The sequence below is a fragment of the Anoplolepis gracilipes genome, chromosome 3 (assembly GCF_047496725.1).
Source record: "Anoplolepis gracilipes chromosome 3, ASM4749672v1, whole genome shotgun sequence".
Lineage (NCBI taxonomy): Eukaryota > Metazoa > Arthropoda > Insecta > Hymenoptera > Formicidae > Anoplolepis > Anoplolepis gracilipes.
In genome coordinates this window covers 14812546-14826778 of record NC_132972.1, presented here as the reverse complement: position 1 = coordinate 14826778, position 14233 = coordinate 14812546, and the positions used below count along the sequence as shown (strand labels likewise).

At 29.7% G+C, this 14233-nt stretch overlaps 1 protein-coding gene across 9 annotated transcripts in view; it reads left to right on the top strand.

The window, feature by feature from the left end:
* The window catches only part of Ampdeam (AMP deaminase), a 29900-nt gene that overhangs the window by 13766 nt on the left and 1901 nt on the right, over window positions 1-14233 (top strand). For 4 of the 9 annotated variants that reach the window (XM_072888942.1, XM_072888947.1, XM_072888944.1 and 1 more), the window contains 13 exons: window positions 1030-1204; window positions 8628-8781; window positions 9585-9771; window positions 10209-10295; window positions 10552-10901; window positions 11380-11577; window positions 11667-11962; window positions 12041-12167; window positions 12278-12441; window positions 12528-12822; window positions 13016-13126; window positions 13310-13499; window positions 13602-13638. In XM_072888942.1, the coding sequence (XP_072745043.1) occupies window positions 1030-1204; window positions 8628-8781; window positions 9585-9771; window positions 10209-10295; window positions 10552-10901; window positions 11380-11577; window positions 11667-11962; window positions 12041-12167; window positions 12278-12441; window positions 12528-12822; window positions 13016-13126; window positions 13310-13480 (2315 nt within the window). In that variant the 3' untranslated portion in view covers window positions 13481-13499; window positions 13602-13638. Of the gene's footprint in view, window positions 1-640; window positions 774-1029; window positions 1205-6591; window positions 7212-8627; window positions 8782-9584; window positions 9772-10208; window positions 10296-10551; window positions 10902-11379; window positions 11578-11666; window positions 11963-12040; window positions 12168-12277; window positions 12442-12527; window positions 12823-13015; window positions 13127-13309; window positions 13500-13601; window positions 13639-14233 lie in introns of those variants that run through there. The other 5 variants (XM_072888948.1, XM_072888945.1, XM_072888950.1 and 2 more) reach the window with 4 other exon arrangements.

Below are 14233 nucleotides of genomic sequence, written 5' to 3'. Positions count from 1 at the left end.
ACGAGAAAACTCTCCGTCGTCGATTTGTCGAACGAAAACAACAGTCCTCGAATGCCGCGTTGCGTTCTATTAATAACCTGACACCGCGGCTCTTTGTAGATTTGTCGACAGTCGAGGGTCACGACGAGCTCGGTGGTTCATTGATCATTTTGTAGGACGATGATATGTACACGGAGTTACCATCGTTAAATTAGAAATGTTCTTGTGATAAAATAATATTTACAACTATAAGAAGAATCGACTTAAAAAATTATAAATATAAATTAAAAAACAACACTATGAATAATTTATAATTAATTATCAAACAATTGCGTATTACTTTAGAATTACATACGTTTAATTAAAAAATTTAATAAACATGTGAATTGCGAATCGCATATGTAACTATTATAGTTAATGATCAGTATTTGACGTTTTTAATTTTTTCGACATAATAGATTGCTACTTTTAATTACATTTTATTAAAATGCTACCGTGTGTTTCAGTTTAATATAATAACTTTATCACTTATTAAATTAATTATAGTTATTTGTACATAATCTTTTTGGGCGAGTTAAAAAGGCGATCAATCATTTCAAACTTTCCAAATGAAGAGGTCATATAAATGTAATTAGAAAGTAAAGCTGGAAAATATTTACAGAAACGTTAGAGATTCGTATTGATCGAAATTCTTGAAATGGGAAATGAGAATGAAATCCTTGCCGTGTACAAGCGCAATTCTGTTACTGAGTGGTTGCAGAAAACCGGACAAGCTACAGACTATGTGAATAATGGTAAAAAAATTCCTTGATAATTAGAAAAATTATGATCTCTCTAACTTTTTCGTCACAGTCTCTTCCATGTTGTATACATATGTTTGTCTCTGAACAAAATAGAAAGTTTGTGATTTTTTCGAGTAATATATTGCAAGTTTTATTAATATCTTTGTATTTATATTAATAAAAAATAGATACACTATGATATATAAAAAAATTATTGATCCTATTAGTTAATCTTACTTTAATAAAATTATTTTACTTCTCGTTGCAGGTAGTGAGAGCCCAGTTTTCGGCATCGAAGGTGGCGGAACTGGCACTGGAGGTGGCAGTAGCTTAAGACTTGCTTCCGAGTTACCGAATGAGATTTCGGCACCTTATGAGGTGCCCCAATTTCCAATCGAACAGATCGAGAAGAAGCTTCTGATTCAACGACAACTGACCGTCAAGTAAGTGTAATTAATTGTAATTAGAATTCTAAAATGCATGTCTTCGAATATATTTGAATGATTAATGCTTAATCAAGTATGTATAGACAATATAATATGTATGTATATAAAATATGCATAATTATATTAAAAATATATTATATATAAAAATTATATAATATATAAATATAAATAACATATAAATATACATAAACAATTATACATAACAATATTTTACATATGTAAAAATTTGTAAAATATTTGAAAATATATCACATATATATTTTATGTATGCAAAATATTTCCAAAATTTTAATCGTCTTTTTAATCGTTTAATTGAAATTCATTTCAATGCATTTCAGTCGAAATATATATACCTCTATAATAAATAATTGCATTTGAATCGAAAAAAATCAAAGAAAATACTATTATATCAATTCCTAATACAAAAATCTATATGCATATTAAAATATATCAAGCATAAGAATTAATTTTAGTTAATCTTACGTTGATCTCACCCATTTATCGAATATTTTTTCGTTACAAAAAGTTAATTTTGAGGACTAAAAGTAATGCTGATAATTAAACAGCGATAAAGTTATGACCGCGATTTTTATGATTATGCAGAAAGTATTAAAGTATATCGAAGGATATAAAGTGTGTATACATGCGCTATCGCACTCGAATACTTAGTAAGATCGAGTGCCATAAACCTCATGCAGATTGTTTACGATGCGAGCACTTATTGTTAAGGGATCAAAAAATTCTGAATTAAAAGTTAATAAAAACTGATAAAACATATGTAAAGTCTTCAAAAATATCTGAAAAAATTAATACTTTTCCAAAAGACAACGGTGTTTAAAGAGAAATAGTGTTTTAAATATTTTTTAAATAAAAGCTAATCTATATATATGATATACCATATATTGATCTAAACATTCTGACATTTTAGAGACGCATGATTTGCTATAGCATGTTTAAATGTCATGATAGTCGCATATCGTACATCTCAAGTGACTATATCATGATCCATTAGGGAGCTTTTACGAAAATTAAGGAACAATTAAAAAGTCACTTATTCTTTGTACGATATACTATTACCGGATTATTAATTAATATTATTGTAAAATATAACATTTTTAAATGTGCCCGATAAGAATATATCGAACGATTGCTCTAGTTTTCATTAAGAGAATATCAGAATTTTCATTTTTCAAAGAATTTTTCTAATTCTCTTTACTTAAACTTTTTATTAAAATTTAAATTCCATAAAGATCAGGATGGCAAAAAAAGTTTATTAATCAGATAGTTTAAAAAAAAAACTCGAGAAATATTCATAAAATTCTAACTGCAAGACAGATCTATATTCTTATATAAGAATGTTTTATAGAGATAGGCAATAGGATTACATTAAAGAGAGAAAGAGAAAAAGAAAGACATTGTATTTTTTAACGTGACAATCGAGCGCCGACACTTAATGTTAGTCTATTTCCTGCAATGTGACGGAACAATAAGAAACATTTTATGCAACGTACATTTTTATGTACATATGTACATTGAAGAATTAGAATGCCAACTCGACAACGTTCGTCGAGTTTGCGTCGTGCGAACTAGTTTGGAATCATTATTAGATATTTCATCGATTCCGTAATGTATTACATATAAATACGAGCTAAAGATTAATGGACAGGATAGAGACTGATAGATCATGTCGCCCATACTTCAAATAAATAGATTGAAATGGACATTTTGAGAATTTCGCGTAAACAAAGCCATTTTATTACTCGATAAAATTCTGTGTTCCTTTTCAATTTTTGCCACATTCGTGCTTTTTACATTTTGAAATTATTACGTTTTTAATAACGAAATGAAGAACTGTACGTGAACTACAATGTATTATGTAGGAGATATGTCTTAAACTTATACGTACATGCATATCCTATTTCCATATTTAATAATTTGGATTGTAATCTAGTTTGAAATATATTTTCAATAAGACGAAGCTTTAACTTAATTCAACGCATTTAATTAATATTGATAGAATTATTCATGATACAAGTTAATATATCAAGATCAATCTATAAATGTGATAGTAATATGTAATGAAACATTTATCATTTATGTATATATATATATATATATATATATATATATATATATATATATATATATATATATATCTAAAAATCTTAAAAGATTTATTACTTATAGTCTATATCTTTTTAAATTACATTGTTTAAAAGAGAAATTTTAGAAAAAATATAATCATGATGAATATATTGTCTGATATACACATTCATTTTATTCATAAACATGTCGTATTTGATTAAAAATATATACATACACATCGATAGCCATTCGCGTAACATTTACATCAGTTACGAAATTTTTGTTTATCAATTATGTGAAAATCGGAGAGCAATCATGAATTACCTTGGGACAGGATCGTTGATCACCGATAAACTCATCGTCAAAGTCGTGAACGGAATTTTGCCGTTGCAGCCGATAAAGCTACGATCAATAATTCAACGCAGGATGTGTGCCTGTCTGGCCTCGAGGTGCTTAATGTAATACGATAATTCAATTCGGAATGTGTGTCATAATCGTTACTTAAAGAATAAAACTCCATGTTATAAATAACATCGAAGGATTTGATGAAAGGTAATTACTAAAGTTCTCGACGAAGAAACAAGATTCTCACCTTTCGTGTAACTTGTGGAAGAGACATATACAAACCTTTGTTGCGAAACACACAGCCTGTGTGAGGTGACCTCCATCTCAAAAATCGATCATAGTTGGTTTTCGTCATGAAACAAAGATGAATAAACTTATTCAAGACAGTTTTCTGTTCATATTTCTGTCTCCTTGTCATAACTGAAAAATGTTGATAATACTTCAACGATATCGAAGCATTAGAGACCTATCGATGTTATTTTATCTTCTATAAAAGTGTCAATATTGCAATATAGCTGATAATATTCAAAGTAAAATAACGATGTAACATTAAATTATATTTATTTATGAGCATTGTAATAACGTATGTTAAAATATTGCAATATAAAACTGTCTGCATATATATGCAGACATTTTTATATTTATATATATTTTATTTATTATATATTTATTTATTTTTATATTTTATATGCAGTTATTTTTATTACAATATTTTAACAATGTACTTAACATGTGTAAAGATATGATATAAAAAGAAGCTTCGTAAGCGGAAACCATGCATCAGCAGTCTTTATATGCAATCAGAGAGTTCGTGAAACGTGGTAGGGTGGTGAAAAGAGAGAGGGATAGGAGGATGAAGGGGTTGCTCGCGATCAGCCCTCCTCAGTCGCCCGTTCAGTGCTCGTGCGACCATCGTTGATATAGGACGTATACTCGGCAGCGTATTACGTGATTTCCGGCACGTAACTAGAAGAGATAGTTGCAAGCGTGTAAAGAGTAATATATATGTTCGCGCACAATAAGTCCGGTCTCGTGTTATATATGAAACCGGTAGTAATACAACTGGCGAGTTATATATAGATGGAAAAATGGATCTTTACACTAAATTGTCGCTCTAATAATTTATACGAATTATTTTAACTCATCGGAATTTTACGTCACCGAAACTATATCAAGTTCGATTGCTGATCGCAACGAGTGATTATATTCTAACGTAACTACGTTTTATGCCGTTTGTATGAAAAATTAAAATTGTATAGCGGACATACATACATTTTACATACATGTGATCATTATTTTCTAAAAATATTCTCTTAAGTGGAATAAATCAGTGTATTATTACTGATAAGTAGTGATAATTTAAATTATAAGTATAGTAACTAAAGCAAAGAGTGAAATCTTACTGAGAAAGATTAGTTAGTGGTAATGACTTATTTTTCAGTAAAATCGTACTGTTTCAATCAGTCAAACAAGACAAAAGAGAATGTGAAATATTCACTGATTTTTAGTGCAATCTTGTCACTGCTTTAATCGGTAACATTTTCATCGATTCAATTTGAGAATATATATTTTTTATAATAAATATAAACATAAATATAAAAATATATACATACATGATAATATTCGGTAATTGCATATTCAACAAAAAATTATTTATTTGTTAAAATGGTATTTAATTCATTAACAACAAGTACAAATGCAAAAGATTCGATTGAATTATTTTAAAGTTGCATTTAATCCATTTTAAAAACGGAAACTTTGATTTGTTGCTTCTTCCGCTGCAATGCAGTTATACCGCAACTTGGAGCTTTTGCAAAAAAAGTATTTATATCGTAATGCATTATCACGCATTTACGTAAATATAGTGGATTAAAAAATTTCTTATTATAATATCAGTGTGTCTGTAACAGCATTAATCTTTATGCGAACAACACTTAGCAAGATCATATCATATTATTCGATACTAACTGATTGAAGAGGAACGCGTCCCACTGACGTTTAAATATCGCGTCAACAGCATCGCGTGAAAGATGCAATACGCGATTCTGGAATTTATTTGAAAGAATCCTTCAAGAATTTGATTCAAATTTATAACTTTTAATCGATCAGTGTGATTTATTAATCTTGTATTTCTTTAAACTTTTATTTATTTTTACGTATTTCCCTTATAACTTACGCTATATTTTTTAATATAATAATTTAAATTTTATAGAGATACTTAAGAATTAAAAAATCAAAGTTTAACAAGAAATTATTATAATCGAGAGAATTATAAGGATTAAAAAAAGAAACTAAAAAATCTTTTATAAAATATATATCTTGAAAGATTTCTATGAAATTGGCTTCAATTATTTTAAAATATGAAAAAAAATGATATATTATATATTCCGGATGTCTTCTGTAGAATTCTAAAGTTCCTAATTGATTTAATGAAGACTTTTATCATTTAAAACAACAAAAACATTAGATAGAAATTAAAATAGTATTTATTATTAAATATTCCGCTATTTAAATATTTTTATAGGATTTTTAGTTGAACTTAGAAAGGTTAAAGGCAGGAACAAAGATGTGATAAACGTGTTACCGCAGCGTCGTATAGGATGCTATTATACTGTAGAAATTTTGTTATTCTTTCACTATATCCCATAACTATTTATCAACTAAGTTAGGTCGCACTAGTGCGAAATATAAAATGGCAACATCGACAAAGAATATTAAATACTAATAGGCGTTAAAAGATGATTGAAAGATTATTTATAATAAAAATTATCTGTAATCACGACACAATTGACATTTCTTTACATTTGCTTTTCTCTCTATATATAAATAATATTTAATGAATAATAAATATTACTTTTTTATATATTTTTTAATTTAATATATACATAATATAAATATATATTATAATATAAATACATAGTATAAAATATATTACATAATATTTTGTATTAAAGTATAAATCAAGGCAAGAAATCATCTACGCCGAAATGATGATTATCGAGAGAAATTTAGTAATAAAAGCAAACGATTATGTTAACCTATTTAGTGATATTGACGTAATGCAATAGTGTAGTGAAATATATGCGTGAGACTGTGAAAAAAACTGGGAAAGGACCACGTGGCTCCCATTGCGCCTTATTAGCATCTGTAAAAGGAACTTATCGGGTATATCGACCGACTAATCATGACAGATCATGGAAATTTTCCGACTATGTAACTGGAGATCAGATGATGCAGTCGACTCGACATCGTGATCGTGATCGAGAAATGCTATTAGATCGAAACGAGCATTATTCGTTGCGTTCTCATCTTCTTACGAGCGGGAGAATAAGCGAAAGTTATTTTGCGCGCTGAAGTTTTGGTAACGTTGTTTTTTTTATGAAAAATCACGAAAGACTGTCAAATGAGAATAGAACAAAGTACAGAACAAACTTCTTTTCGTTATTCAACTCACATAATTTCCACTTCGCGCGTAGGGGCGATCAATCTGCAACACGTGGCATCGATCGCGTAACATGTTCGCAGACGCGAACGAGTCAAAACGATGGACGAGAGATAATAGGATTCTCCTGAGGTAATTCGCACTTTGTTATGGACTCTGAGCAAAGAATACGATAGATTACTTTAATAATTTTAAAAAATTTTTCTCGAAACTAGTATTATATATGTATAATATTGTATACAGTTTTATATTATTAATTTGGGCTACTTATTGTCATACAATATACATTGTAAATTATTATTAAGACTATTATAATATTTCTTATTATAATATTAATTATTATTAAGAATATTATAAAATTATATTTAATTACAATAATACAATGACAGTACCTAGTAATCTTAAAATGCTATATATTAATTAAATTATTAATTTTGATAATATGTTGACATTACTATATTTTTTAAATGTCATGATAAATTAAGTATGCTATTAATATTTATCAATTTTTATTAATTTAATTTAATGTTATATTCTTTTGTGTTGTACTTGAATGCTCATTATAATATATCTGATACTTTAAAAATTAATATCTGTTATATTGCTGTACAGCTTTTGTAAGCAGCTTTAACATTTATCCATCGCAGTTGGAGATACTCGTTTCAATAGCAAGTCTGATCTTTTTATTTAAATAACATTATGAAATTATGGACATGAGAAAATAAGCCGATATAAATGGATTAAATGGATAGAACGCTTCGAATGATGCATTAATTAAAGAGCGGTTATCTCTCACAGAGTTGTTTTTAATTTTCCATGTATATACAAGAAAAAGAGAAGCCTATATATCGACACGATATTTGTCGATAACCCTGGTGTCAAAAGTCCGTAAAGTATCGCGACTATCACGACCTCGTCAAATTTAATCCTTCTTTCTTAATCATGAAATTGCACTTTGTCTTCGTTGTAACTCCGTGAATTAACTCCGTTATAAATTCTCTCATATCGACGTTTGTATAATTTTAGATATTGTCCTGTTCAGGGCACACAGTTAATGTATGTCAATATAAGATAAAATCCTTTATTAAATTTGAAACGAATTATTATAAAATAAATAAATAAAAACGAAATTATAAAATATTTATAGAATATTTAAAGCAAATGTTAATTTTTAAAATTGCAAATTTATTATTTATTTTGTTATTTACTTTTATGTATTTTATGTATTTTTATGTATAAGTAAACAATAGAAAGTAAATGTCAGATTTAATTACACACACACACACACACACACACACACACATATATTGAAATACATGTTAATATCAAGAATGAAAAAATTATAATAAATCATTTTTTATATCAATTTATTAAGAAATTTAATATTAAATTTAATTAAGAAGTTTGACTTTAATGTTGCATAATATAATTGCGAATAATCTTGCATAAATGTAAATTTTACTGCAAGATTTTTTTTATTTCATCTAAAAAGTTATTTCATCTAAAAAAAAATAGATTTCTCGAAACGTTTTTCTTCTTTCTTGACAGAGCTGCAAAGGATCTTGAGGAACGTCGTAGTCATTACGAGCCATCGCTCCATCCAGGAGTTCCCGATGACACTGATCATAGTTTCAAAATCGAAGAAAATGACTTTGTGCCTCACTTCCAACGAGTTTCCATATCCGGCGAAGACACTTCTGGAGTAAGTCTCAGAGTATTGACAATCTTAGTTGTGTGATAGATTTTTAATAAAATCAAAAATCTATCACATTGCGCCGTAAGGTTTTTTTATGACTGATTTTTTTTTCGGAACAACGTGATTGCTGTATTAATTATTATTCAAAGTAGGAGGATTGAAATTATGATTGACATAATTTATAAATGCAAATTATGCATCATGCTTAGCGAATACTTAAATTATTAAATCGATTAATCATTGAAATATAGAAAAATGAGCTATTGAATATTTTCTGAAAAATAAAATGACTGCGAGATATTATCTATATTTAATCAAAATATAATTTCTGTATAGTTGTATAGTTTCACGGATGCTACATTATGCACGACGTGTCACTTTAGAGATTTTGTGTGACTTGAAACCTTGAGACTGCGGAAACTTATGCGAAAAACCTTTAGTCATTTATAGCTACCTCTCTCGCTCCTTTATATATATATATATATTATTCTACATAAGAGATATTTCTCTAAAGAATCGAGTTTCTCCATTTAACGACCTTGACATTAAATATATTGAAATTATTTTACATTTGCGAGCTTACATGATTATTAATTTTATAGTTTGAATTATATATGTAAGTTTTATACGATCTTATTATAAATGAATGATTATAAGAAATTTATTTTTAATTATTTATCTTAAAAAATAGTCAAAAATTTATATTAAAAAATTATATAAACTTTACATACTGAAGGATGTAATTGTTTAATTACAAATTTGTTTTATATATATTATCACATTTTTCTTTTCTTGAAAATTGTACATAGGTACCTCTGGAAGATCTTCAAAGGGCGTCAAAAATGCTGGTACAGGCTTTGGCGATACGTGAGAAATACATGAACAACTCCAAACAAAGCTTCCCTTCTATTACATCTAGATTCTTACGCAGTGTCGATAAAAGACCACTCACCACGGACGACGAAATCCATCACGATGATCGAAAGGCCATCAAAGGTAATTATTGTTAATCGAGGAACGACTCGAATCTCAAAATTGTATGTAAGAAATTCAAATCAGTGTTCTATATCTTTGCTCTACGTATGTTTCATATCCTTACTCCCGTTCCTACCTCGTGTTGTCGACACTAAAAAAGAAAAAATAATACTTGATTGTCGTCTCACGAATCATTATAATCCAATTAATATTACTGTTTAGCGCTTCAAATGCCGATAGCAATCGATCGACGTCAAGCTATCGTTTGTGTATTGTGTAATTTTTTTCTTTTCTTTTTCGTCGCAACGCAACGATACGCAATGTGCGTATCCAATCACGCAGCTCTTTATGTGAAACACCATAAAACACAAACACACAGTTTTACTTTATCAACTCTTTAGCATATATATGGGCTAACGAGAAGTATACGATATTAGTTTTGTTATATATTTCTTAAGGGAAAGAGCTGGATATTGTGAACGAAATCAAGGAAGCTTGGTCCGACTCGGACATCGACGCGCTGATCAAAGACGTCTTTTGGACAGGTCTCCCTTACCTATTATCCTTGCCTTGAATATCCGTTGCACGCTGTTTTGAATTATGTTAGCTACTACTTAATTATAGTAGAGTTTCTCTCTCTCTCTCTCTCTCTCTTTCTTTCTCTCTTTCTTTTCTTTATCTATTTCTCTTTATTTCTAATGGGCAAGATGATTTTTTTATCGAAATAAAATAAACAGCGCTGCGGCAATAAATAGCTAGCGCGTTAAATGATGCTAATGCACGCTTTGATTAATTCATCAGATCATCCGGTACATGCGCCCGCATCTCGGGGCGATCCGTGGGAATGCGAGTTTCCACCGGCGAAAAACTACAAGATTGTACCAGTCAACGGCGTATTCAATGTATTCGCCAATGACGAGGATTTGGCCAACGGCAAACCACTCCCATACTCGTATCCGGATCTGGCCACTTTCGTCCAAGATATGAATGTATTGTGCACCATGATCGCCGACGGGCCTTTGAAATCTTTCTGCTACCGAAGACTGAGTTATCTTTCCTCCAAGTATCAATTGCACGTATTGTTGAACGAGCTCAGGGAGCTAGCGAGTCAGAAGGCGGTGCCACATAGGGACTTCTACAATATTAGAAAGGTCTGAATAATTTAAAGTGCAAGTAGTATCGGGATCATAATCTGGAAAGATCCATTTTTAAAGATAAAACGTGTATCGCAAACATTTTACATCTTTATATAATATAATTTTATATTTAGCATCATGTCATCATCTTGTCATGAAGAGAAAAAACGGCATTACACAGTTTCAAAGTAATTTTCATCAATCAAAGTAATTTTTATTAATTAAAATGTGATCACATCATTGATTTCAATATATTCTTTCTAGAAAGAAGTTTTTTTTAAAATTTATTTAAAGTGAAACAATGTAAAAAAAATGACGAACCTTGCACATCAATCTAATAATAAAGAATTTATATTATAGTTTGAAAAAAAATTGTTACATACTGATATCTCAAGAAAAAAAACAAGATATATTTTTATTTCTCAAGTTAGCTCTTTCTGCTTCTTTTATATCAACGTGTCATCAAGTTACTATTGTACGATCTATTTCACAGGTTGATACTCACATACATGCGGCTTCATGCATGAATCAAAAACATCTGCTTAGGTTTATCAAAAAAACGTTAAAGAATCACGCAGACGAAGTGGTTACTTGTTCCAAAAATGGGGAGACCATGACACTTCGCGAAGTTTTTCAGTCTATGAACCTAACGACCTACGATTTAAGTGTCGACATGTTGGATGTACACGCAGTAAGTGTCTCTCTGAATGATATTACGTTAAAATATTACGAGTTTAAAAAAACGAATTAAAACGCATAACTCTTTTCTTTTTTTCCCAGGACAGAAATACGTTTCACAGATTCGACAAGTTCAACGCAAAATATAATCCAATCGGCGAGAGCCGTCTGCGTGAAGTTTTTCTGAAAACGGACAATTATCTGAATGGTACGTACTTTGCGAGAATAATCAAGGAAGTTGCAAGTGATCTTGAAGAGTCAAAGTATCAGAATGCGGAACTGCGTCTTTCGATTTACGGCAAGAGTCCAGAGGAATGGGACAAGCTAGCCAAATGGGCGATCCAGAGTGATGTCTACTCGGACAACGTGCGCTGGCTTATACAGATTCCTAGATTATAGTAAGTTTGTACATAATATACGCGAAAATTAAAATTAATTTGAAAAAATTTTTACCGTTTGCATTTCCTACATTATAGCGATATCTTTAAGCTGAACAAGCTTATGATTAATTTCCAAGAGATCATCAACAATATCTTCCTGCCACTCTTTGAAGTGACCAACGATCCCCATTCTCATCCGGAGTTACATAAATTTTTACAATATGTACGTTCTTTTCTACTATTTCATATTATATTCTTTAATCCATTATTATCTCTCTTTATCTGCTGTTTTCCTAAATATATTTTACATTTGCTACTTTATTATCGCTATAGGTAATAGGTTTCGATTCCGTGGATGATGAAAGTAAACCGGAAAATCCTCTTTTTGACAAAGATGTTTGTCCACCTGTGGAATGGGATGACATAGAAAATCCTCCGTATGGATACTACCAGTACTACACTTATGCAAATATGACGGTCCTCAATCATTTTAGAGCGTATGTTGCTCTTACTATAAGATTCTTCTATATATTATTTAAAATAATTATCCCGTAAAACATCTTCGATATGAAATCTTTTACAGGGAACAAGGCTTGAATACGTTCGTCTTGAGACCTCATTGTGGCGAAGCCGGGCCCGTTCAACATTTAGTGTGCGGCTACATGATGGCGGAAAATATTTCACACGGTCTGCTGCTCAGAAAAGTTCCCGTGCTCCAATATTTATATTACTTGGCGCAAATCGGCATCGCAATGTCGCCGCTTAGTAACAACTCACTTTTCCTCAACTATCATCGAAATCCGCTTCCAGAATATCTTGCTAGAGGACTATGTGTAAGCTTGTCAACAGACGATCCTCTTCAGTTTCATTTTACAAAGGTAAATAAAAAAATACAATTATGTGTAACAATGTAATTTTATTTTAAAATATATCTTTGATTTTATTTATAATATATATTTGAAAATTATTATTGATATGCGAAAATTATAATTTGCTATACGTAATTAGTAGATTTCATGAGATTTAAAAATATGATGGGACAATATATTAATTATAATATGTTAATTATAGGAACCCCTGATGGAAGAATATAGTATTGCTGCACAAGTGTGGAAACTTAGTTCATGCGATATGTGCGAGCTGGCACGCAATTCTGTCCTCATGAGTGGTTTCCCGCATAAAGTAAGTTATATCACTTCTCCAATTTTCCTATGTACATGATTCACTTTATAAGTTTTATCTTCTATCTTATCTTATTATAATAATAACTCATATATTAAGTAGTTCTTTCGATTTTGTATTTAACGGGTCAACGTCATTTCATGCACGAACAGTATCATGCAATATGATTATTTCTCATTTTAGAGCAAACAGTACTGGTTGGGACCTAACTATACAAAGGAAGGAGTCGCTGGTAATGATATCACGCGAACCAATGTACCGGATATACGGGTAGCTTATCGATATGAAACATTGGTCGACGAACTATCTAATATCTTCAAAGTCGTAGAGAAACCTGAATCCCTTCCATTTTAATAACAGATTATTATTTAAGGTATGTCAGAATGGACCGATCAATTATCACGCAATGGTGTTACATTTACAGATAACAAATTATAAGGATTTTATTCGTACAATTTATTTTTGTGATTTTTAGTTTTCTTACATCGATCAGAGGATATTGCTATAATATTGTGAGTTTTTCGATGAATTATTTTTCTTATATAATGTATAACTTTATATTATAAGGTATAACTTTTTTTTCTTGATGTATATCAGGAATATGACTTGGATGAAACTTGAATATCAGCCAAATTGTACTTTATAGATAAAGTACAATTTCAAATAATATTTTAAATATATCTTTTATTATGGTCATACAGACTTTTCTCATGAAAGCATGCTTAAGATTGTGATGTATGCCATATGATGTAAAAGAATATGAAAGTGATTATGAACAGAAAAATGTGATCTAGCCGATTGTCGTAAATTCGGTAATAAATTTAGTTGGATCTAAATTTACATTCTGATGAGACAAATAGCGCTGTCAAACATCTTGTAATCTTGGTTTTTTAAATAGAGATTATAATCGTAAAGATAAATTAATCATTAATAATTATAATTTACGAAATTATATATACACGTTGACCAATTTAATAATAGTTGTTAGAAGAATATTTCTTCTATTGTTTTTGCAACATTAATAACACACTAGCATATGTATTGTAACAAGCTAGAATCAGGTATTATATATTCGTTTATCTTACGATAAGTATTTTTAAACATCCC